Raw genomic sequence first — 27,777 nt, forward strand, 5'->3', positions numbered from 1 at the left:
GATTAAAACTGAAGAAACAGCAAAAAGGTGGGAATTTAAGGAGATGGGACCTGGATAAACTGACTAAACCAGAGGTTGTACAGAGTTTCAGGGAGAGCATAAGGGAACAATTGACATGAATGGGGGAAAGAAAGACAGTAGAAGAAGAATGGGTAGCTTTGAGGGATGAAGTAGTGACGGCAGCAGAGGATCAAGTAGGTAAAAAGACGAGGTCTAGTAGAAATCCTTGGGTAACAGAAGAAATATTGAATTTAATTGATGAAAGGAGAAAATACAAAAATGCAGTAAATGAAGCAGGCAAAAAGGAATACAAACGTCTCAAAAATGAGATCGACAGGACTTGCAAAATGGCTAAGCAGGGATGGCTAGAGAACAAATGTAAGGATGTAGAGGCATATCTCACTAGGGGTAAGATAGATACTGCCTACAGGAAAATTAGAGAGACCTTTAGAGAACCACTTGTATGAATATCAAGAGCTCAGATGGAAACCCAGTTCTAAGCAAAGAAGGGAAGCAGATAGGTTGAAGGAGTATATAGAGGGTCTATACAAGGGCGATGTACTTGAGGACAATATTGTGGAAATGGAAGCGGATGTAGATGAAGATGAAATGGGAGATATTATACTGCATGAAGAGTTTTACAGAGCACTGAAAGACCAAAGTTGAAACAAGGCCCCGGCAGTAGACAACATTCCATTAGAACTACTGACAGCCTTTGGAGAGCCAGTCCTGACAAAACTCTACCATCTGGTGAGGAAGATGTGTGAGACAGGCAAAATACCCTAAGACTTCAAGAAGAATATAATAATTCCAATCCCAAAGAAAGCAGGTGTTGACAGATGTGAAAATTACCAAACTATCAGTTTAATAAGTCACAGCTGCAAAATACTAACGCGAATTCATTACAGACGAATAGAAAAACTGGTAGAAGCCGACCTGGCAATACTGACCCTACGACTTATCTTAAAAGATAGATTAAGGAAAGGCAAACCTACGTTTCTAGCATTTGTAGACTTAGAGAAAGCTTTTGACAATGCTGACAGGAATACTCTTTCAAATTATGAAGATGGCAGGGGTAAAATACAGGGAGCGAAAGGCCATTTACAATTTGTACAGAAACCAGATGGCAGTTATAAGAGTCGAGGGACATGAAAGGGAAGCAGGGAAGGGAAGGGAGTGAGACAGCGTTATAGCCTCTCCCCTAAGTTATTCAATCTGTATATTGAGCAAGCAGTAAAGGCAACACAAGGAAAGTTAGGAGTAGGTATTAAAATCCATGGAGAAGAAATAAAAACTTTGAGGTTCACCAATGACATTGTAATTCTGTCACAGACAGCAAAGGACTTCGAAGAGCAGCTGAATGGAATGGACAGTGTCTTGAAAGGAGGATATAAGATGGACATCAACAAAGCAAAACTAGGATAATGGAATGTAGTTCAATTAAGTCGGATGATGCTGAGGGAATTAGATTAGGAAATGAGACACTTAAAGTAGTAAAGGAGTTTTGCTATTTGGGGAGCAAAATAACTGATGATGGTCGAAGTAGGGAGGATATAAAATGTAGACTGGCAATGGCAAGGAAATCGTTTCTGAAGAAGAGAAATTTGTTAACATCGAGTATAGATTTAAGTGTCAGGAAGTCGTTTCTGAAAGTATTTGTATGGAGTGTAGCCATGTATGGAAGTGAAACGTGGACAATAAATAGTTTAGACAAGAAGAGAATAGAAGCTTTTGAAATGCGGTGCTACAGAAGAATGCTGAAGATTAGATGGGTAGATCACATAACTAATGAGGAGGTATTGAATAGAATTGGGGAGGAGTTTGTGGCACAACTTGACTAGAAGAAGGGATTGGTTGGTAGGACATGTTCTGAGGCATCAAGGGATCATCAATTTAGTATTGGAGGGCAGCGTGGTTGGTTGGTTGGTTGTTTGAGGTTAAAGGGACCAAACAGCAAGGTCATCAGTCCCTTGTTTCAAATAGACTCCATTCTGCTAACGGGACATCTCAGTATAGTCAGAAAAATAAAACGGATAAAGGGGAAACGTAAAAGGGCAGTCACGTTGTCATTAGTAAAAACAAATGAGGGAAGTTGGCAAGAGAACGAACCCAACACTATGCTGAAACAGCATAGGCAAGACCACCTGTGACATAAAAGGTACAACTGCTATAATGCAGAAAGTACGTATGGGAATAGAAAAACTAACCAAGCCTTAAAAAGAAGGGGTAAAAACAGAGTAAAAGGGAAAGAAAAGAGGATTCCGGTCAGGGAGGTGAATCGGGAATCTCTGAACACTGCCTACAGTGGGAGACACCCAAACACTCACCGCCCTGCCCCAACACCAGAGGGAGATTAAAAACTTTAAAACTGAGAATAAAAACCACTCTCCCGGAGGAAACCTAGAACCAGAGAGACCATCCGGGAATCGTCAGCCAACAGCAAAGGTAAAGTGTGGGGGAGTCTGTACTTAGCACGCAGAGCCAAAAGAAGGGGGCATTCAACCAAAATGTGGGCCACTGACTGGAAGGCTCCACAACCACATAGCGGGGGTGGCTCATCACGCAAAAGGAAACCATGGGTCAGCCTGGTATGGCCAATGCGGAGACGACACAGTGTGGTCGAGTCCTTGCGGGAGAGGCTAAAGGAAGAACGCCATGGGCCTGTATTCACCTTAATGGCACGAAGTTTATTAGACAGTGGAGTAGCCTCCCAAGAATTGGCCCATGACTGTGCAAAGTGGGATTTGATGTGAAGCCGTAAATCCGCTGCAGGAGGGGTTACAGAAAACGGGGGGTAAGTAACTGCTCCCCCAGCCAAACGATCAGCGAGCTCATTACCCGGGATACCCACATGGCCCGGGACCCATAGGAAGTCAATGGAACAAGCAGCACGGTGAAGATCGGCGAGATGGTCATGGATGGCAGAGACCAAGGGATGGCGCGAAAAACACCGGTCAATAGCAAGAAGGCCACTCATCGAGTCCGTACATAACAAAACGCGGTTGTGTTGGGATTGTTTAATAAAGGTAAGGGCCCGGGAAATTGCCATCAATTCCGCAGTAAACACCCCACATGAGGGTGGCAGTAGATGATTTTCTGTTCCAACAAAGGACGTGAAGGCATACCCAACATGATCAGCAGATTTAGAGCCATCAGTGTAAAAAACAACAGCATCCCGAAACTCCCATAAAATTTGGCGGAAAAAGGAACGGAACACCACCGGGGGGATGGAATCTTTCGGACCGCGGCGGAGATCCATCCGAATTCGAGGCCGAGGAACTAACCAAGGAGGGGTGGAGGGGAGGGAGTGAGGAAGACAGGACAAAGAAGGAAGCCGAAAATCACGGGTAAGAGACGCAAGGCGCAGCCCAACCGGTAAACCCGCCCGAGGGCGGGAGTCAGGGGGGCGACGTCCATGGTCTGGGAATAGGATAGAATAGGAAGGATGAGCGGGAGAAGAACGGATAGTAAGGGCATAAGACACCAGAAGCTGGGACCGCCGAACAGAAAGGGGGGGGGATCCCAGCTTCAACCAGGAGACTATCAACAGGGCTAGTAGGGAAGGCACCGGTGGCCAAACGGATACCACGATGGTGGACTGGATCCAGCACGTGCAGCGTGGAAGGAGCAGCTGAACCATAAACTTGACAACCATAGTCCAAACGTGACAGAACTAGAGCACGATAAAGACGGAAGAGGAGGGAACGGTCCGCACCCCAGGAGGAGTGGGCAAGGAAGCGAAGGACATTGAGTTTACGGAAACATCCTACCTTCAGGAGTCTGATATGGGGCAGCCAAGTGAGCTTGTTGTCGAAAAGAAGACCTAGGAAACGAAACTGTGGAACCACAGGCAATCTTTGTGCAGCGAGATAGAGCTCTGGATCAGGGTGGACCGTAGTACGGCGACAGAAGTGGACCACCCGCGATTTTAAAGGAGAGAATTGAAACCCGTGGGAGAGGGTCCATGCAGAGGCACGCCGTATAGCCACCTGGAGCTGCCGTTCTGCAGATGCCATCGAGGAAGAACTAACCCAAATGCAGAAATCATCCACATACAGGGCAGGGGCGACCAAGGGACCGACAGAGGCCACAAGTCCATCGATAGCAATGAGGAAAAGAAGGACACTCAAGACAGAACCCTGTGGGATGCCCGTCTCCTGGGTCCGTGGAGAACTAAAAGCAGTACCAACTCGAACTCTGAATGACCGATGGATCAGGAACTGGCGGATAAAAATCGGGAGGGGGCCCCGAAGACCCCACTGATGAAGGGTTAGTAAGATGTGATGGCGCCAGGCCGTGTCATAGGCCTTGCGAAGGTCAAAAAACACTGCAACCAAATGGCGGCGCTGGGAAAAAGCCTGCCGAACTGCGGATTCCAAGCGAAGCAAATGATCGATTGGAGATCGTCCCTCTCGAAAGCCACACTGGTAAGGGGACAATAGATCCCGAGATTCGAGGACCCAAGTGAGCCGACGGGCTACCAGCCGTTCAAGTAACTTACAACCAACATTGGTCAAACTAATTGGCCGATAGCTGTCAACAGATAGGGGGTTCTGACCAGGCTTAAGGACAGGAACCACAATGCTATCCCTCCACTGAGAAGGGAAGTCACCCTGGAGCCAGATACGGTTAAACACCCGAAGAAGATGGTGCCGTTGTGGAGCACTGAGATGTTGAAGCAGCTGGTTATGAATGGAATCTGGGCCAGGAGCCGTATCATGAGAAGCAGATAGAGCAGAAAGAAATTCCCATTCAGTGAAAGGTTCGTTGTAAGATTCTGACTCACAAGTGGTGAAACATAAGGTGACAGCTTCAGCCTGCTGTTTTTGATGAAGGAAAGCAGCTGGATAGGAGGCCGACGCTGATGCCACTGCAAAATGGGTCGCAAGATGTTCTGCGAGAACTAATGGGTCCGTACAAATGCCATCTGGGAGGTGAAGGCCTGGGAGGGTGGACTGCCGATGGCAACCTTGGAGAGAGCGAAGTGTAGCCCATACCCGTGACAGAGGGACAGTGGAACCAAGGGAAGAAACGAATCGTTCCCAACATATCCGCTTGCTCTGTTTGATTAAATAACGGGCTTTAGCGCGAAGGCGCTTAAAGGTAGAAAGGCTGGCTACAGATGGGTGCCTCTTAAAGTGTTGCAAAGCTCGACGGCGATCACGGATGGCAATGGCAATGGCCGTACTCCACCACGGGACTTGCCGACGACGAAATTGTCCAGATGAGCGCGGGACAGCAAGGTTAGCAGCGCGAACAATCGCGTCAGACACGTCACGTAGGACGTCATCAATACAACCCGACAAAGAGGGAGAAAACTCGACCTGTGCAGTATATAGAGGCCAATCGGCGCGGTGGAAAGACCAACGAGGTAACCTCTCCATCGGGGAGCGGGAAGGGAGCGTGATAATCAACGGGAAATGGTCACTATCACAAAGGTCGTCGTGTGGCGACCAGTGTAATGAAGGGAGGAGAGAGGGAGAAGAAAGAAAAAGATCAATGGCAGAAAAGGTACCATGACCAGCACTGAAATGAGTAGGGGAGCCATCATTAAGAAGGCACAGGTCGTGGTCTGCAATAAATTGGTCGATAAGAAGACCTCGTCTAGATGGAAAGGCACTGCCCCACAAAGGATGATGAGCATTAAAATCCCCAAGGAGGAGGAAGGGAGGAGGAAGTTGCTGAAGAAGGGTGGTTAAGGCAGCAGGTGTAAGAGTCCTGTCAGGAGGGAGATAAAGATTGCATACTGTGACTGCAGAGTCTAAGTGGACCCTAACAGCAACTGCTTCCAATGTAGTTTGGAGAGGAATCCATGTGCTAGCAATGTCTGTACGGACCAACGTACAAACGCCACCAGAAGCCCGCAAGGGTCCGACCCGATTTCGACAGAAAACACGGAACCCACGGAGGGTCGGTGAGTGAGCATCAGTAAAATGAGATTCCTGGAGAACCACACAAGCTGCTGAGTAGGACGAAAGAAGGGATTTCAATTCCGGAAGGTGACGATAGTAGCCATTACAATTCCATTGGAGAACCACAGAACGATGGTTTAAATGAGGGCTGAACACGCTAAATCCAGTCATACCGCCGGGTCCCCACCCGTCACCGACAAGGAGGGGGCGACATCCATAAACGACAGGTCAGAATCCGGTTGCGAAGCCGGGGAAGGGACCTCCGGTGACACCAGAGGCTCTTTGTCCCGGGACTTATGTTTCTTCTTCTTTTCAGGCTGAGATCGAGGAGGGCTGTGTGGCATAATGGAGCCAGCTGCAGCAAGATCAGGAACAGAAAGAGACCGGGCGACCTGGGGGCCGATAGACCGCGGCTCTCGCGGTCGCCGCGCTGCAGCAGACCTTTGACCTGGAAGGTGCCGGGAAGGGGTATCCCGGGAGAGGCGCCCTTGACCGGCAGACGCCGAAGGAGTGGGACACTTCTCCGGCTGGGGAGGGGGAGCGGCGCCCAGAGGAGAAGGTGTGGGAGCCGCAGGGGAGGGGGGAAGGAGAGGGGTCCGGGACGGGGGTAAGGAAGGGGGAGGAAGGGATGAAGATGTAACCAAGGCGTAACTAGATGTCATGGACACAGGGTGCAATCGTGCATATTTCTTACGGGCCTCTGTGTAGCTTAAACGATCAAGAGACTTATACTCCTGTATCTTTTTTTCTTTCTTATAGACTGGGCAATCTGCTGAACGTGGAGAATGACTACCATGACAATTTACACATACAGGAGGGGGAACACAGGGACTCCCCTCATGGAGTGGACGTCCACAGTCACCACAGAGAGGGTCCTGGGTACAGCGAGAAGACATGTGGCCAAAACGCAAGCACTTAAAACACCGCATAGGAGGTGGGATGTACGGCTTCACATCACAGCGATAGACCATAATCTTAACTTTCTCAGGAAGGGTATCCCCTTCAAAGGCCAGGATAAAGGCACCAGTATCAATACGATTATCTTTAGGACCCTTCTGAACACGCCGAACAAAGTGAACACCCCGCCGTCCGAGATTGTCCCGAAGTTCCTCATCAGTTTGAAGGATGAGGTCTCTGTGAAAAATCACACCTTGTACCATATTTAGAGACTGGTGAGGGGTAATGGACACGGGAATTGTGCCAAGATGGGTACAGGCACGAAGGGCCGCAGATTGGGCAGCCGAAGCAGTTTTTATCAGTAATGAACCCGACCGCATCTTGCTCAGGGAGTCCACTTCGCCGAACTTGTCTTCAATGTGTTCCACAAAGAATAAAGGTTTGACACTGGTGAAAGTATCTCCATCAGTCCTGGTGCAAACTAGATAACGGGGGAAAGGTTTTGCCCCTAGAGGACGGGCCTGACCCTCCTCCCAGGGGGTAGCCACGGAAGGGAAGGCCGAAGGGGCAAGAGAAGCAGCACTTGAGGAATCAGTACCACGCAGAGAGACGGCCGCAGAAGAGCGGCCAGAGGTTTGGACCCTTACGCGTTTCATCTGCATAGCGTCCGCCCTGATACCACCCACTCCGATCAGGGGCTCTCCTCACGGGCGCCACCCAGCCACAGCAAGGGCCGTCTGGCACGGCGGCCATTGCCGGGAGTTCCGATGCTCCAGGATGACGAGCAACCACTCCAAGGCATGCATGAGGAGGTCACAGCTCAGGTATCAGAAGTGTGATCCCTGTGTGTTCAGGGGGCTCAACCAAAAGGGTACATAGCGACCCCACCACACGGGCTGGCTACCGTGCTGGCTATGCACCCTAGCATCAGACAACGACGTAGAAGAAAAGGTGGAATATACTAGGAGGTCACACGTCGGAGACACTAGGTAAGGTGCTCTTCCCCAAATGGCTCACACTACGGAAGAGAAATTTTGGAATGGACGTCAAACCCCAGAGGGGGACCAAGGAATGCCAAAAGGAGGAGATGATTACGCAACAAAGCCAGAGTGTAAAACCAACAGAACCAGGAGGATAGCGGGGGCCAACATAAGCAAGGACACCAATAGAGGGAGAGGAGAGGGCGAGGGGAAAGGGGTATGGAGGGGAAAGGAGGGGAAGGGAAAGGAAATGCAGCCCGGGAGAGAAAGAAGGCTGCAATGGCTCGGGGCCCCGTGCTCGCCACGCACGTATCCACGAAAGAGTTGTGGACCCCCTGGGGGGGGAGGGCAGCGTGGAGGGTAAAAGTTGCAGAGGGAGACCAAGAGATGAATACACTAAGCAGATTCAGAAGGATGTGGGTTGCAGTAGGTACTGGAAGATAAAGCAGCTTGCAGAGTAAAGAGTAGCATGGAGAGCTGCACCAAACCAGTCTCAGGACTGAAGACAACAACAACAACAACAATTTGTTTATAAATCAACAATAGAATGTTAGTTAAGAAACAATTACTCATTTCACCTATAACAAAAGCATTAACTAGTAATAGTAAAAATAAATTAGAAAATCAAGTACATACATAAAACTCAGTACAAAACTAGATCTGGTGTTATATTCTTTAAAACAGAGGGCTAACCTTTCTATTTTATGAAAATTCGGATTATACTCACATTTGTTAATGGTAATTAATTCAAAAATGAAAAAATGAATTTAAGGAGGCAGATGGCGAAACAAGAGGGGAAGTAAAAATATCCCAGCTTGCTTCATCCCAAACTCAGTCGGAGATGGGTAATTTGATGGTAAGGCCATTGGGATGGTGGGGGGGGGGGGGGAGGGGGGGGCTTCTATGAGCCTAGCAACAATGCAGGAACAGTATGTGGGACTGGTTCTGGCCAGGGATAAAGAAACTGTCCTGTATTGATGCAGGTGGAAGGAACAAGGATACAAGGTGGTGGAAAAAATGCAAAAAATTATGTAAATAAATTATGTAATTTATGTCTGAAAAAATTGGCAGAAATACACCCAAATACATGGGGAAAATCACAAGAAGAATGAAATGGATGCAAAAGGAAGAAACAAGATGAAATCTGAGACAGTCAACGATAGCGAAAGGTGAAAAGTCACTAAAATTGGCGTGAAATCACAATGAGAACAAAGTCAGGGCTACCTCTGAAACCAGTCATGTGATCTACAAGCCAAGCTGCTACCACTGTGCTGCATTCTATGTGCTGTCCCACATGAACAGCCACTGACAAACTGTGGCTAAGAAACAACTGAACCAACCTGTTGCAGAGCACTCTGCCTAAAATGACATATTTCATTCCAATACTGCTTTACAGCCTGTGCCATATGGATCCTTCCCACCAATCCCCAACTTTTCTTAACTGTATAGATGGGAACTTTCCCAGCATTATATCCTACATTCCCATGGCCCTGCTCGCCTCAACCTTTGTTAGTCATTGTCCTCACCCATCTGACCCCTCCCCTGTTCCCATTCCAGCACTACACAGCCCTCATTCCACCATGGCACCCAGTCTTTTTACTTCTCCCCTTTCCTGCCCCCCCCCCCCCTCTCCCCTGTCTGCGGTCTAACCTCCTGATCCCGACTGCACAGAGCTGCCCTACCTTCTCTCCACGTCGTCCCTGTGTGCTCCCCAGCAGCACTTACTGCCCCCACCCTTACCCACGTCCCTCTCCCTCCCCATCCTAGCCTCCTCCTTACCCCCCAGTCACAACTCCCATCATGCACTGATGCTGCTGCTCGCAGAGTGGTTTGAGTTGCCAGAGACTGCAATTGTGTCTGTGTGAGTTGCATTTGCATTTGCGTGTGCTTGTGTGTGTGAATTGCGTTTTTTTGTGTGTGTGTGTGTGTGTGTGTGTGTGTGTGTGTGTGTGTGTTTTCAACGAAGGCCTTGCTGGCTGAAAGCTTATTTGCGACAGTCTTTTTGTTGTGCCTATCTGCGACTCACCATGTCCACTATATGAGTAGCAACTTTCCTTCCATAATATCCTGGATTTTCCATTGTTTGTTTTATACCAAACCTAACTTGTTTTAATACGTTGCACTGCATGTGTCTCAGTTGTTCCCTACATTTCATAAGACTTTCTTCAAACTTAAGTTTCTGGTCTGGCAAATTAAGTTGTAGAAAGATTTCAGGGAAAGTTATAATAATAGTTGTGGTTACCTTCAGTTCATCTCAAGAATTGCTTTGTGTAGTGAGTGAAATGTAAACACCGTTAAACCAAGTGGGCTTTTCCTTGTTCATTACCTTTTCAAAGACTGACGTTCTCAAGCATCTGTTCTTCAGTTGAAGAGGAATCCTACTTTTTCTCACCAGCGAAATCAAAATCACTACAGCCCGCGTGAACTTTTAGTCTCCCCCCCCCCCCTCCCCCCTCACACACACACACACACACACACACACACACACACACACAAATCTACATACTGTGAAACCCCTATTTTACATATCCGTGCAGTCCAGACTTAAAAACTGCAAAACAGGAAAACGCAGAATCGAGGAAAGCATTAACACACCAAAACATGCACCAAACATATACAATTGGCATATATGATTAAAAATCATAATCCTCACCAACACATTGTATACAACCTGTACTGGTGAAGGAAATTAAATGTACAATACAATGTTTACACAACAGTGAGAGGTCAAAAAGTCACAGATATGTAACAGCAAGTAAAAACTCGTAATAAAATTGAAATTGGTATCTGGGTACAAGGCAATCGAGCTATTTTCTGACATGCTATGACTACAAATTGCACTTCAAAACACATGTTTTTGAGACATATTTCCTTTGTAATCACCCATAAAAAAGCAAAACTGATGAACATGGTGGAAACTGTGAAGTACACTGAAAGGCATCAGAATCTAACATGTAGGGGTGTGTGTTTTCCTTCAGTAGCCTATGGCAGTTTAATTGGGCTGAAAGGCGCATATAAACTAACCTTGAAAGATGTTTTTGAAATATATTTCCTGCTACTTAATGTGGACACCATTTGGAAACATCTTTTGAAACACGGAAACATCTATCTGTACCAGAGTAGGTACAGATCAAAAGAAACAATGTTTCAGGCCAGCTACCACAACACTGCACAGCACAAGTGTATATGTGTATGTCGCATTGTGCCAACTGTTGTGTAGAGTTGTTATGTGTTTTGTTCTCTCTTGCTGTATTAAGATTTTCTGAAAACAAGATGCTCTGCGGAAAACTGCTGCTACATTTGATAGAATATGACTGTGTAGAAAAGAAAATAACATTGTATGAGGTAGCTTACTTCAAATGTGAAATTAATACTCAAGGCTCTAGAATGAACCTCCTGTTGATAAAAGAATTAGACTAATTGCCTGTTTGATTGTAATTACTTTCATGAAACTTTTTTAAAAAAAGATGATAGCCTATCTGCCAGAAATTCAAAATCGTTAGATAATGTCCAAGTGAAATTATGGAAACTTTAGCTGTCTTTCATATTCAGTTCCCTAATGTACCAAGTTTTTCACCCTAGTTTTTCTATAGTATGTTTTCGCTTGATAAAGACAATGACTGTATGCAAACCAGTAAATCCGATTTTGTCGGCCATTACCAAATACTATAAAAACTCTCCATCAAAATAATACTCTACCATAGTTTTAAAACCAATTATGAAAGTCTTTGATAAATGCAACCTTATTCTGCAAAATCACAAAACATTGAGAGGTGCTTATGGCTTTTAGGTCACAAGTCATGATAAATCAATAAAAAAAGAATGAATGTCATTGACATCTTTCATTTTGTTTGCATGAATCTTTGAGTATTAATAATGCAGCATCACATATTACAGTTTTCACGCCTCTAGGCATGACGTGATAGATAATATGAAAGCAATACAATAAATAGCACTGCAGACGACATGTATACCCTGAGACATGTTTAATGCCACTGGGGACAGAAACAGATACAAGAAACAAAGTTTGAAACAGATGTAGGAAAAAAAATTTCCAACAAAAACATGTTTCCAGTGCCAGTGTGGATGCGGCTTCACACTACTTTTTGCAGTGATGAATTCACTAGTGCTCTTTTAACTAATAACTTTTGCAAGTGCTTGTGAATGACCCCTGCGTGAACCATCTGCATTTCGATTGTTCATTTCCTTCATAGTGTGTGACGTGTGCACAGTATACTGTTTCAAAGCAATGGTGCACTGAAACTATATCACAAGTACGTCATACTTATCATAGAATGTCAATTAATAAAGCACCAATGATGTACAACTTCAAGAGATTTTATGATAACTAATGCACAACATAAAATTCAGATGAATAAGCAGTAGCATAAAGGATAACATCACAGTTAGTTCAGTTCAAGGTTATAAGTTCACAAACCGAAGTGTGAGAATTTACTTTTTCAACTTCATACTGTAACTACATTCTAGAATATTGTTATAATTGTAATACAATGTGTTCTGCAATATTCAATGTTGTTAAACATTCCTGTCTGGTTACAGAACAAATGGTGAATTAAACATTTGCCTGTTTATTTTTGAATGTGTGGTGACTTCCGAGTTTGTGGTTGGGCAGAAACCTAAGAGGACAGACTACATTTCTGAGATTGAAAATAGTAGCGATAAAATTCATATTGTTTCTTATTACAAATACTTTGCTGTTTATTTCTGAATATGTGGCAATTTCCAAGTGTGTGGTATGGTAGAAACCTAAGAGGACACCTTAAATTTCTGCAAGTGAAATGATGAGCAATAACAATATGAAAAGGAAAGTTGCTACTCACTATATAGAGGAAACGCTGAGTTGTAGATGGATTGGGTGCCATAGTGGAATGATGGCTGTGTAGTGCTGGAATGGGAACAGGAAAGGGATCAAATGGGTGAGGACAATAACTGAGGTTGAGACCAGCAGGGCCACGGGAATGTGGGACATATTATAGAGAAAGTTCCCACCTGCGCAGTGAATAAAAGCTGGTGTTGGTGGTAAGGATTCATATGGTACAGGCTGTGAAGCAGTCATTGAAATGAAGGATGTCGTGTTGGACAGTCTGCTAAGTGACAGGTTGGTCACAGTTTGTCGATGACCATTCATATGGACAGCCAGCTTGTTGGTTGCCATGCCCACATGGAATGCAACACAGTGGTAGCAGCTTAGCTTGTAGATCACATGATTGGTTTCACAGGTAACCCTTCCTTTGATGGGATAGGTGATGTTTGTGACTGGACTGGAGTAGGTGGTGGTGGGAGGATGTATGGGACAGGTCTTGCATCTAGGTCTATTACAGGGGTATGAGCCATGAGCTAAGGGACTGGGAACAGGGGTTGTGTAGGGATGGACAAGTATATTGTGTACGTTTGGTGGACAATGAAATACCACTGTGGGAAGGGTGGGAAGGACAGAGGGTAGGACATTTCTAATTTCAGGGCACGACGAGAGGTAGTCAAAACCCTGGCGGAGAATGTAATTCATTTGCTGGATTTTGTATTGTTTGATGAGCAATAACATTCATGTTCTTCCTTGTCACAAATATTTTGCATTGTGTAGCCACAAACATATTCCCCTAAAGAGTTCTTGCTACAACCGAGATTCTCCTGTCACTAACACATCCAGAAACAACAACTTGGCACCACAGTGATAAAAAATTTGATAGTGTCGCTCCTGGTCACCCTCAGAGCACCAATACGTCATGAGTTCTTGCAAAAAGTAGTGTGAAATGTACTCGACCCACCATTATTGTGAGGTGAAGCTATACTTTGCATGTTGTCTTGGCAATGCCAATCATGGATTACATCAGCATTTCCTCTCTCATGTCTCCTACTCTGCAACAGCCTAATATATTCCCTTAGCTCTGCCGCCACCCACAGTGCAAACTCTCAGTCTTTTGTGTCACTTATAACTTGTTCAGTCACATCAAACATCAATAGGAAGAAAATGGGACGAAGTCAAGTGAGACGTCGAATAAGAACATAGAATCGAGTAATCCCTTCTAAGGAGAAATGGAAGAAGAGGGAATTTTTAGGATTGATCTTATGAGTTTTTCAAAGGGGCTCCCTCCCCCACTCTCTCTCTCTCTCTCTCTCTCTCTCTCTCTCTCTCACACACACACACACACACACACACACACACACACACACACACACACACACACACACACACCCTATCTATACAAACAGTCCACTTCTTGTTCCTTTTTCAGGTCTTTTAGTTATTTCCAAGCCTACAGATTTGTCTCATCAGTAATTTTATGCCACAAACACTACATATACCCTAAAGCTACAGAAAATTCAGGAACTTTATTTGAATCACATTTTTCAGCTATTCTTGGTGAGGCGACGCTGAATTCTTAAACAGGAATACTCTACCACTGTTATCCCTTCCACTGACTAATTTTAATTTTTAGTTCACTTTTAGCATGTTTTCCTGATACTAGGAAACCACCATCACTTGCCCAACTTCACCCACCGTTTGCATTACTGATACAATAATCACAGTCTTTCTTGGTCAAGCAGCTTACGGGAATGCAGCCAACTGACGTCTTTGACAGTGTTGGTATTTCAACACGTAGATGATTAGTGCCATGGGAATGTTCTGCAACAGCAGATTTGCCCAACTGCTGGAACTGTACGAGACCCTTATGCTTAATACACTGGTCTTCTATGATACTGATGATCTGACCGATGTTATGACATGCCACAACAAAGGGATGCAGTAGACACCCGCATTATACAAACCACGATCATCCTTCAAAGAGCCTAAAAGAATATTACCTTGGACAGTGGATGAAAAACACACTTCACACTGTGTTTTGGCAGGATACAACAATACTGTTGAAAATGTTACCTGTGTAACGCAGAAAGACCATAGCCTTAGGTGCACCTCATTATTTTCTTCATTCACTCAATTCACTGTTGATCAATAGTGCAATATTTGTCTGGTCTGTCTTTCACGATAACCCTTCAGATGTAAGGAGACGTGACGATGGACTAACTCAGATGACAAACTTCCCACGTCTGAAGTAACGGTGGCCGTATGAACCAAAGTACAAAGTACAGCTTCACGCTGAGCCAGGTAGTGATAACTATTAGCCTGAAGATACCACCCAATAACCTTCCTGCTGACCAACACATAAGGGAAGGAAGGTCAGCCACCCTATTCCACCTCCATCATGAAGCAAACATTCAGATGGACTTATTTCAGACTGTACTGTCCCCAGTAGAAATATTAGAGAAACTTGAAAGTGATATTTGGAAAAAAAACAACCATTTAATATAGGATTATACGTGAACATTAACCGCTCAGACGATATGTAATTTTCTCTCATGGACATCATTATTATTATTATTGTCTTTCCTTTCTCAGACCTTAGGTCTGGTTCGGAATGAAAGTGACGCGGACCTTGATCAAGCGTGACTTCCTTTTAACTGTGCGGTATATGTTACATTGCGTTTAGGAACTTTCGGGTAATTGAACATGTATCAATAATTACGGATTTCTGAAGTTGTATATATAAGTTTGGATGTAGCTGTATTGCATTGATGTACTGGTGGATATTGCGTGGTATGACTCCTGTAGTTGAAAGTATAATTGGTATAATGTCAACTTTATCCTGGTGCCACATGTCCTTGACTTCCTCAGCCAGTTGGATGTATTTTTCAATTTTTTCTCCTGTTTTCTTCTGTATATTTGCTGTATTGGGTATGGATATTTCAATTAGTTGTGTTAATTTCTTCTTTTTATTGGTGAGTATGATGTCAGGTTTGTTATGTGGCGTTGTTTTATCTGTTATAATGGTTCTGTTCCAGTATAATTTGTATTCATCATTCTCCAGTACATTTTGTGGTGTATACTTGTATGTAGGAACATGTTGTTTTAAAAGTTTATGTTGTAAGGCAAGCTGTTGATGTATTATTTTTGCGACGTTGTCATGTCTTCTGGGGTATTCTGTATTTGCTAGTATTGTACATCCGCTTGTGATGTGATCTACTGTTTCTATTTGTTGTTTGCAAAGTCTGCATTTATCTGTTGTGGTATTGGGATCTTTAATAATATGCTTGCTGTAATATCTGGTGTTTATTGTTTGATCCTGTATTGCAATCATGAATCCTTCTGTCTCACTGTATATATTGCCTCTTCTCAGCCATGTGTTGGATGCGTCTTGATCGATGTGTGGCTGTGTTAGATGATACGGGTGCTTGCCATGTAGTGTTTTCTTTTTCCAATTTACTTTCTTTGTGTCTGTTGATGTTATGTGATCTAAAGGGCTGTAGAGGTGGTTATGAAATTGTAGTGGTGTAGCCGATGTATTTATGTGGGTGATTGCTTTGTGTATTTTGCTAGTTTCTGCTCGTTCTAGAAAGAATTTTCTTAAATTGTCTACCTGTCCATAATGTAGGTTTTTTATGTCGATAAATCCCCTTCCTACTTCCTTTCTGCTTAATGTGAATCTTTCTGTTGCTGAATGTATGTGATGTATTCTATATTTGTGGCATTGTGATTGTGTAAGTGTATTGAGTGCTTCTAGGTCTGTGTTACTCCATTTCACTACTCCAAATGAGTAGGTCAATATTGGTATAGCATAGGTATTTATAGCTTTTGTCTTGTTTCTTGCTGTCAATTCTGTTTTCAGTATTTTTGTTAGTCTTTGTCTATATTTTTCTTTTAGTTCTTCTTTAATATTTGTATTATCTATTCCTATTTTTTGTCTGTATCCTAGATATTTATAGGCATCCGTTTTTTCCATCGCTTCTATGCAGTCGCTGTGGTTATCCAATATGTAATCTTCTTGTTTAGTGTGTTTTCCCTTGACTATGCTATTTTTCTTACATTTGTCTGTTCCAAAAGCCATACTTATATCATTGCTGAATACTTCTGTTATCTTTAGTAATTGGTTGAGTTGTTGATTTGTTGCTGCCAGTAGTTTTAGATCATCCATGTATAGCAAATGTGTGATTTTGTGTGGGTATGTTCCAGTAATATTGTAACCATAATTTGTATTATTTAGCATGTTGGATAGTGGGTTCAGAGCAAGGCAGAACCAGAAAGGACTTAATGAATCTCCTTGGTATATTCCACGCTTAATCTGTATTGGTTGTGATGTGATATTATTTGAATTTGTTTGGATATTAAGTGTGGTTTTCCAGTTTTTCATTACTATGTTTAGGAACTGTATCAATTTAGGATCTACTTTATATATTTCCAATATTTGTAGTAACCATGAGTGGGGTACACTAGCAAAAGCTTTTTGGTAATCAATGTATGCATAGTGTAGCGACCTTTGTTTAGTTTTAGCTTGGTATGTCACCTCTGCATCTATTATCAGTTGCTCTTTACATCCTCGTGCTCCTTTGCAACAGCCTTTTTGTTCTTCATTTATTATTTTGTTCTGTGTTGTATGTGTCACTAGTTTCTGTTTAATGACTGAAGTTAATATTTTGTATATTGTTGGTAGGCATGTTATGGGGCGATATTTAGCTGGGTTCGCTGTGTCTGCTTGATCTTTAGGTTTCAGATAAGTTATTCCATGTGTAAGTGTATCAGGGAATGTGTATGGGTCTGCAATGTAACTGTTAAATAATTTAGTTAGATGTGAATGTGTTGAGGTGAACTACTTTAACCAGAAATTTGCTATTTTATCATTTCCAGGGGCTTTCCAATTGCGAGTAGAATTAATTGCTTGGGTGACTTCATGTTGCAAAATTGTCACTTCAGGCATTTGTGGTATCATCTTGTATGTGTCTGTTTCTGCTTGTATCCACCGTGCATGCCTGTTATGTTGTACCGGGTTTGACCATGTGTTGCTCCAGAAGTGTTCCATGTCTGTTATGTTTGGTGGATTGTTTATTTCAATGTGTGTGTTATCTATTGTCTGGTAAAATTTCTTTTGGTTTGTGTTGAACGTTTGGTTTTGTTTCCTTCTATTTTCACTTTCTTTGTATCTTCTGAGTCGTTTGGCGAATGCTTGTAATTTCTGCTTCTTTTCGTCTAATTGCTCTGTCGCTTCTTGTTGTGAGATTTTACCTAACCTTTTTCGTTTTTTTTTCTGAGATTTCATTTCTTATAAATTGTGTTAGCTGTCCGATGTCTTTTCTCAGTTTTTCTATTTTGATCTGTAGCCTGTGTTGCCATGCTGGTTTTGTGGGTTTCTTCTGTGTGTTGGTTGGTTCTGATCTCTGCCTAGTGTGTATATTTAGTGTAGTGAGTGCTCCTATATATACCAGTAGTTGTAACTCTTCCATAGTTGTGTTTTCATTTATTTTGTTGTGTATGATTGTGTTGATAGTTATAATAATAATAATAATAATAATAATAATTATTATTATTATTATTATTATTATTATTATTATTATTAATATTATTATTATTATTAATATTATTATTATTATTAATATTATTATCATCATCATCATCATCATCATCATCATCATCATCATATAAAATTCTGTGCATCATTTTCAAGTGCAAAGAATAAAAAAGATTCACTCTGACAATAATGGACCATGTAGATGGAAAAGGAACCATCTTTTGTCATCTTTTATCCATTATCACTCTCTCTTTTCTTCGATGCGAGTAGTCAGACATCTTAGCGAGTACTGTTGAATGTAAGAATTATTGTACTTGGAACCAGGTAATATATTAGTTTCATGCTATTATTCACTTTTAATTGTAAGAGTTGAGCCCTATCTCATGTCCACTTCCTTTGAATATCAGTAATTCAAGATATTTTCAGCGCAACAATTGCAGCCTCCGTAGGAGCCACAGCTGCCATTACGTGGCAATTTTAAATTAGGAAATTAGCGGAAGCAAATTATTTGCCCGCTTCAGTTATGATACATATTTTTTTCCACAGCTGCCAGCCGCTGCAACAAAAGACATAGCTTTAAGATTTTTATTTTCAGTTTAACAGCCAAGATCCGGAGCCACAACTCAGACTACAATGCATCACAAAAGAAAATGGTAAGAAATTATTCTCTCGCACTTGTGTGGGCAAACACAAATAACAATCAGAGATCTCACGGTTGAGCTGAAACGTTTAGCTGAGGCAAGAACCTAAAAAAGTTTATTTCATTTTTTCAACTTATATGTAATGTGTTACAAGATCAGTGTGTCTTACAATAATTAATGTGATTAATGATTTTGCTAAGGATTAGCTTTCACTGAACAAACCGTCTTACAAAAATCAGTTTAATTCAAATCAAAGAAAAAAATCAAAATTAAACTAATAACCAAATTAGCAACCAATTTTGAGAAAAGCCCACCACATAATAATGACATTCATATAAAAAGAAAGAGAAAACTATTTTATGTTATCATAAATCACACAAGATGATGTTCTAAAAACAAAAATTTTAAATTCTCGCTTCTATTAGCCCAAACAAGAAAAGTATTGTCTAAATATTTTTTAAAAATTATGCTGGTTTCAACGCTCCGGACTCTAGGGAATATTCTGCAAAATCTTCTGTAAACAGTTTGGCAATAATAGGTGACAAAGGGCTCATCCCACTCCTCTTGTTGGAATATCAGCTGCACTCTTGTAAAGTTGTTTGAACATTTATTTGCAGTGAGAAACTCAAGTTTCACTGTCTTTCTTGTAAGCCCTTAGAGAAATGTTAGTAATATCATCTGGAAGGTCACTACATTTACAAGGGATGTCTTAAAACCCAGTTCATGAGATTTGTAACTGCCTCTTCTTCATGAAAGTCATTTCACGACCATAGGATGAATTTCAAACAACCATATCTATTATACACGGTGTGTGAGAACAGTAATGAGACTGAGACCACTGCATATGATCTGGTAATGCTTTGTTGTTCTACCTGTGTAGCAGACCTGTGTGTTCAACTCTTCCAGATGCTCAGACCAATTTTCAGCTCTGTAAAGTCACCACATGATTTTTGAGAGTGCCATCTGTGAAGTTCTGTTTTTGTTGTGTGTTAGAAAAATGGAACAACAGAATTTAGAATTACATTACACTGTCAAGTTTTATGTTAAACTTATGGAATCCAAGAGTGTGAGACAAATCTCTATCAGGGAGCCCTCAACTTCAAAAACCAACAAAAACGTTGAATGTGTGCATGCTCTTCTGAGATAAGACCGATGTTTAACAGTAAAGATCATAAGTGATCTGTTAAACACTTTTCACTGTACATCAAATTTTCACTGAACATTTGCACATGTGAAAGATTTGTGTCAAAATAGTGCCGAAAAATCTCAAAACTGAGCAGGACAATCAAAGAAACGTGTGCACTGATCATCTTCAGAGGATTACCAATGGCCATGAATGGTTCAGTCGTGTGATCACAGGTGACGAATTCTGGATTTTTGAGTATGATCCTTAGACAAAGTGAGAGAGTGGGGAGTGGTATACTGAGGTATCTCCTCAACCAAACAAAGTTCAAATGAGCAAATCATAGATCAAAACAATGCTAATTTGCTTTTTTGATGGTGGAGGTATTGTGCATAAAGAATTAGTTTCTCCAGAACAAGGTCCACACCTGGTGATCTAGTGGCTAGCGTTGCTGCCTCTGGATCATGGGGTCCCAGGTTCGATTCCCGGTCGAGTTGGGGATTTTCGCTGCCCAGGGACTGGATGTTTGTGTTGTCCTCATCATATCATCATCATCATCATCATCATTCATGAAAGTGGCTAGATTGGATTGTGTAAAAATTGGACTGTGTAAAAATTGGGACTTTGTATGGCCACTGATGACCGTGCAGTTGAGCACCCCACAAACCGATCATAATCATCATCATTATCTCCAGAACGAATTTCGACCAATGTTTTACAAAGATTTTCTTGAAAGGCTCAAGAAAAGGGTGAATCGAGTCAGACTGGACATTTCAGGCCACTTCCATCATGGAATTTTTGATCTCTAAAAGATATTCCTGCTGTTTCAGAAATCCCTGTTCCCTTAATCTGAGTTCTTGTGACACTCTTCTTTTCCAAAAATTGTAAAATGTCTTAAACGAACATCAGTTTGGGACTCTGGAGACATTCAGAAGAACGTGGCTGACACTTTAAAGTCCATACCAAATGAAGCTTTTCAGTGCTGCTACCAAGACTGGTGACAATGATTCTACTGGTTTATAGTTGCCAAAAGTAACTACTTTGAAGGGGACAATATTGTTTTTTGAAAAAAATAAAATAAAAACTCTGGTTGATAAAAATCACTCTCATTACTTTTCTCACACACTTCATAGAGAGATGGTCCAAAGTGAAAATTCTCAAAGTTCCCTCAGAGACTGTGATACCCAGAAAAAATAGACTGATTTACTATAATACTCAAGACTTGAAATATCATACTACAGAATGACATTTAGAGGCACATTTCTTAAAGCACACACTCATAGTTGATTCTTCAGCTTTCTTCATGGACACATGAAACTATTTTGTCAAACAGCTCACAGTTAAGACCACTTGCTCACAGATGGCAATTTTAAAGTGAGAAACTGTATGACTCATATTGCAGAAATTAATAATACAATAAAAAATATCAAACAGAGCAACAATTAGTTCAGCAATCAGTACATTTACTAAGGAATACAAAAACTGAAGATACACAATGAACAATATTTAAAAACCAATTAACTTGCTATTCTGACTAGACGAACAAAGTATGGGAATTTACCAGCTGTCATTTAATCTGTTAACACCAGATAGATAAATTTATTACTTTTTCTTTATTTGCATGTAATTTCAATTCAGAATATTAATTTCTGTAGATGGTGTCTTAAATATCAACAATAGTATGAAAAGGATAGATTGCTACTCACCATAGAGATGACAAGTTGAGTTGCAGACAGGCACAATAAAAAAGACTGTTACACATTGAGCTTTCGGCCAAAGCTTTCTTTAGAAAAGAACCACCCACACACACACACACACACACACACACACACACACACACACACACACACACACACAAGCAGGCACACCTCACGCACAAGACTGCTACCTCCGGCCACTGCACACACAATGCCATTCTGGCTGCAGTAGTAGCTTTCGTATATTCATGTGTGTGTGTGTGTGTGTGTGTGTGTGTTTGCTTTTCTTTTCTGAAGAAGGCTTTGGCCAAAAGCTCAATGTGTAATGATCTTTTCAATGTGCCTGTCTGTAACTACAGAAAGCTATCCTTTTCACAATATTATTGATACTCCAACCAGGACTTTCCATTGTTTGATGTATTAAATAGTATAGCTTACTGCATGGTAATTTTATTATTAAAAAAAAATCAAAATTTATTGGCTTACTTTGCTGGGAATATGCAGGAACTGTTCCTGGTTTGTACCCATACCCCTGATGGTAGTTTGAAGGTGGTGGAGAAGGTGTGCGAGTTCTTTTTAAAGCACCCTGAAATTAAAAAAAAAATAATTTTGTCAATTTTAAAATTATTTACTTTTTTTAAGTAAAAGCAGCCGCAGAAAAATTAAACAGAAGAATACAGATGAGGAACATTGGGAAAGGTATTTTTCAGGTACCTTCTGAAACATAACCAACAATATTTAAAAACGAATTAACTCGCTAGTCTGTCAGCCGAAGGAACCCTAGGGTCAACAAAACTTGTAAATTTATCAGGTACTTCAGTCCTAAGTTATTTATATTCACGCAGAACTATCCATTACGAAATTTATAAATGTAGCGTGATGTCTGAGGGCTCCACAACTACTTTTAGTATACTGAAGCAACACAGAGATCATCGAGTACATTTTTACAGTTCTGTACCTCAATCAGTAAAAATGGAACCCATAGGATCACTTTGTTGTCCCTCTATTAAGACTCCTTTCTCTCAGGAACTGGTATAGATATCAAGTTGAAATTTACATTAAATACTATGGCCTATGGCCCCTTCATAGTGTAAAAATTTACAATTCTAAGTCAATGCAATCAAAAGATACAGCTATTTATGTCATGTATTTTGATACTAGCAATCTCATCGAAACCTATAGATGGACTATCTGCATACATAATTAAGTTTGTACACTAACCTCAGAGCACCAAATCCTACTCACCTTCACCCAGCTTTTTATGATTATCCTGATTACCAGTTCTCACCTGTGTTACAGGTCATCCTCATATCCAAAAATTAGTTACCATGAAGAACAGCTCATCAGCAGTGAGAAGATTCAGTTAAAATGAAGGAAATGGTCATTTTCTTGATGGAGATTTTGAGAAAGACAGTCCTTCAAAGAATGCACTTTTATTCTGTTAACATTACTGATGAGATAGTGAAGACATTCATCCAAATCCTCTTATTTTTAGCAATGAAGTGCTACCAATGGATTACACACTGCATTACCATATCACCATGTATAGAAGATTTTAAACCTCTGATACCGACCAACTATAGATTCAGCTCCATCAATTGGACATGACAGTACTGAATATTAGCTAAAGGAATATTTTTTGTCCTACAGAATACTCTTCCACTTTCCTGCATACAGATAAGTCTTCCATGTCAGTGGCCAAAGTTCTGCCAAATACCAGTTTCTCTAAAACTTGATTTCAATTAATGGACAGGAAGGTACATGTACACTTAAGATGATATTTTGTAGCACTCAGGTTTATATAAACAACTACATACAGAGTTGTGCATAGAACTTCCACCCAGCCAGGTCACCAGTTAGGTGCAGACTGACATTCTTAACACAGGTAGTCCACCACAGTGTCTGAAAAATCCCCGTATTTATGTTGCCAGTTCCTCATGCAGGAAGTATGTCATGCTGGAACCACCACAGCACCCCTCCCCAGGAAGGAAACCAACTATAACTTATTTTATGAAATCGTCCTTGGATCCAGTTAGAATAGCACTCTGTCTGTATCATATCTTCACAGTTGTGTCGTATTCTCTTGATGGCTGACATGATGCTCCACTTGTGTCTGGGTGTTCAGTGACCACCAGCCAAGTTGGTCATATGGTTGATGGTTCCAGGTATGAAAATTACCGCAATTCAGTGACACCTTCAGCATTCAGGTATGTTGGTTCACATTGATCGATGAGCCATTTTATCTGGCTATTAAAATGCTTAGGTCCTGTACTGAATACTTCAATACTGGATCAGGTCTTGAATCAGACAGAACAACACTATTTGCTGTATACTGGTTTCTTCACTGTAAGTTTTCACACTCACTTGTCAGCATACAAAACCTACAAATTATGTAATAAACATCGGGGTACTGTCTTTGACATCTATAATAATATAATTGTATAATCTTCAGTTTATATTCTCACAAGTTAATAAAGAAAAGACACGTTTCTAACAAACTGTAATTACAGATATGTGCTGCATGTAAATATCTAAAAAACAGATTGAGAAGCAATTTAACTGCAGATAATACTGATTTACTTTGATAACTGCCACAGCTTGTGTGAGAAATTAATAGCACTACAAACAATAACAGTATACAAATTGATATATAATCTGATGAATCATTTAGCTTCAAAATTAACACATTTATAAAATGTCATCACCTTTCGATAATTCATCTCTCTTTGGAAAGCTTAGAGGCCGGCACTTCATACTATGTTAAACTTGTCATGTTGGGCTGTAATTCAAATACTAACCCTCCACCATTTGCACCACTGTGTTTTGTAGAGCACCTGGCTTGTTTTAACTATCCACCACTTATGGTCACCTTTCTGGATTATTGGCATCAAGTATTCCTTGCAACAACACACTTTTTGCCACCTGCCCCTCTCCACCCATTTGTTACTGCTACTTTTCTGCCAATAAACAATTTATTTAGTATATGCCTGGCTGTTGTATGAGGAAAAAATGCACGACCACTCTCGTTCTGATTGTTTTCGGACGTGTTTATTTTCACCATCAAGAAGTTTTTTTACACAATGTTAAGTACAATTCTTTTTGTTTTTCTCATTTTTAATGTTAGTGAGTGGAATAGTGCACGTCAGATTGTTTTTCATTAAGTGTGCTGTCAAAACTTGAGGATATTCCTTGAAATTTGCAAGAATTGGAAGAAGAAGAGAATGAAACAAAAGCTCAAAATCAACCAACTCAAAATTTTGAGTGAAATGATTACAATTTGAGTAAGGAAAAAATAACAAATGCTGACAATGATTCTGAAACTGAAGTTGAAGGTAGTGATGGAAACGAATCTGAAACACAGGCTGAAAATTTTTATGTTGAGAAGGGTAAAGTTACAAAATGGTGAAAATCTAATTTATTGAAATCTCAAAAAATAGGGGGAAAAAATAAAGGAAAAAATACAGTAAAAATTTTACCTGGTACAAAAAGAATAGTAAGAGACTGTATCTCCAACTGATACATTTTCAAAACTGTTTTGATTTAAACATGATTCATGAAATTTAAGACACATTAATTCAAAAATTGAAAAATTATGCCCAGTGTACATGCAACCCCAAACTTGCACTGATCTAACCCGAGAAGAATTATCGGCCATTATAAGTATCCTTATTCAAATCTGCCTGAAAAAAATACCAATGGTAAATGTGGAAGAGTTGTGGACAAAGGATGACACTGGAATGACACATCTAAGAGTGGCCATGCTTTCTTTCAGGTTTTATTATTTTTGAGGAGCATTGATTTCATGATAGCCCAACCTGGCAAGAAAGATGGAAGCTTGAGATACTTGCTTCCATAAGACATATTTTTGACAGGTATGTCCACAATTTAAAGAAAATCTTACAGCATGAGTAAACTTGTGACTGTTAGCGAAATGGGGGGGGGGGGGGGGGGTCATGGCCTAAAGTTTATTTTGGATAATAATCGCCATGCAACCATTTAAAACAGAAATTCTTCTCACATTTTTGACATAACAGCACAGATAAAGATTGCAGCAAAATAAGATTTATAAATAAAACAAAATTCAAGCAAAATACTAATAAAAATATTGACTGTAATAACATGCATGAAAATATAAAGTAACAAAAAGGAAGAAATTAAACTGAAGTAAATACATTAAAAAATTTAAAATTACAAAGATTCCAAATGACGAAAGAATCAAATCCAGTACAAAAAATGAGAGCAAATAAAAAAAAATTAATATAACAATTCAAATGAGGCAGCCCAGGATTAAAAGCAAAAAATTATATTTAAACCAAGTAACTGAATAAAAATAATGATCACAGTCATTTTGATACAGATGTAAAAATGAAAGGAAAGAACACTTGGTAGGATTCAAACCCAGAACCTCCAGCATATCAGTGATTAACTTAAGTGCTGCACTACAGCATTGCCTATATGTTTGTTAGTGCTAATTTCAAGGCTCTAGTCAATCATAAGAAATCTAAAATTTTGTGCATTATTTGCAAACGAGGGCCCAATAGGGTGATTGGCTGCAGTGTACGATACCTGGGACCCTGACCCACACTACCACATAGGAAGTTTCAAAAAGTTGATCCTAGCTGAGGGAACCTCTCCTTGTCAGTTGTGCTGAAAGAAACTACCAAGTACTTGAAACAGAACTTATCTCTGAATGAGCGGCGGCTTGCACTGGTCTGTAGACGAAGTAAACACGCGGATGTAAGCACACACACATGCATTTCAAGTAGTTTGTATCTCTCAGAATGCACAAACTGTGTTATAACAAAATACCACAGTGCTCTTAGTAACAATAACAAAGAAATGATTTGAATGATATAGGCAAAATGATTAATAAAAAATAACAGGAGTGCTCTGAACAATGAGAGGCAGTCGATGACATCACATAAAAGATTTCTTTCCTAGCCAAACATTGACTTTATCTGTCTGCACCTTAGCTGAACGGTCAGCGAATCTGACTACTATGCACAGGATCTGGGATCGATTCACAGCTGCATCGGAGATTTTCTCCACTCAAGGACTGGGTGTTGTGTTGTCGTCGTCATCGTCATCATCGTCAACACCACCACTCAAGTCACCCAAAGTGGTGTTAACTGAAAAGACTTAAAACTCAACGGCCAAATTTCCCCAAGTGGGGACTCCCAGCCATCAATGCCATACAATCATTTCATTGGTTTTATCCTTGTCACCCAGATCCAAGCATCCTCTTGCCTAGCCACAGCAGTTTTAATTAACAGCAACCTCATAATGTGCTCCAGCAATAACAATGATCCAGAATAAATAACATACTGGTTACAAAAACTTACATTAATGGCCTTATATTTTATAAAACACTGTATCTACAGTTTTTCTTTGTCTAGAGGTACAACAAATTAAAGCGAATTGACTTACAACACCTCTGCTCACTTAATATTGCAATTATAATGAACTGATGACTAGAAACATATATATTTCTCAACACTTTTTGTGGGGACCTCTTCAAGGAGCTTAGTGTTCTCACACTGACAACCCAGTAAGTTTACTCATAATTGTATTTATGGCTAATGATAAAACTAACCACAGGTAAACTATAGTGTACACAATTAAAACATATGGTATAAAAAATTACCACATGGCTTTGATCATTGGGTGACATCCAGAACTCATTACTATATACTCGTGGAAAAAAAATTTAGCAAGTTGCTCAGAGACATATGGCTACAAAATTACCCGCAAGTCTTATATAGGCATGTTACATTTATAATTTTCTACTCTTTTGTCAAATATAGACTGCTCTGATTATTATGCGGTAACTTGAAATTGTGTACTGAGCGGCAACTGTTTTGTACTTGGATCCTAAACTCTTATTTAACTTGGCACACACAACTGACACAGAATATATTCTGTTACAAAACGAGGCGAAAACTTCCACCTCAGCAACAGTCTTGAAGCTATAAGCCATACTCTTCAATATACACATTCTCCCCTAATGCTGGTCCAACAGTGTCACAGCAGAGCCTTTGTATGCATTGGAAAGGATACGAAGAGGCTCTTGATATATTGAAGTTTACAGTCAATCCAGGGGGGGGTGCTCTGATTGTGTAAATAGTAATGCACTACCAATGAAAAGTGGTTATCTGTGACTGAGTATCGG

At 40.9% G+C, this 27,777-nt stretch overlaps 1 protein-coding gene across 1 annotated transcript in view; it reads right to left on the bottom strand.

Annotated features, from left to right (window-relative positions):
* LOC126418982 (G protein pathway suppressor 2) overlaps positions 1 to 27,777 on the bottom strand; it is a 109,204-nt gene that overhangs the window by 60,091 nt on the left and 21,336 nt on the right. The window contains exon 4 of the mRNA XM_050086030.1: positions 22,095 to 22,194. Within this exon, the coding sequence (XP_049941987.1) occupies positions 22,095 to 22,194 (100 nt within the window). The remainder of the gene's footprint in view (positions 1 to 22,094; positions 22,195 to 27,777) is intronic.

This window comes from Schistocerca serialis, chromosome 9, assembly GCF_023864345.2.
Source record: "Schistocerca serialis cubense isolate TAMUIC-IGC-003099 chromosome 9, iqSchSeri2.2, whole genome shotgun sequence".
Lineage (NCBI taxonomy): Eukaryota > Metazoa > Arthropoda > Insecta > Orthoptera > Acrididae > Schistocerca > Schistocerca serialis.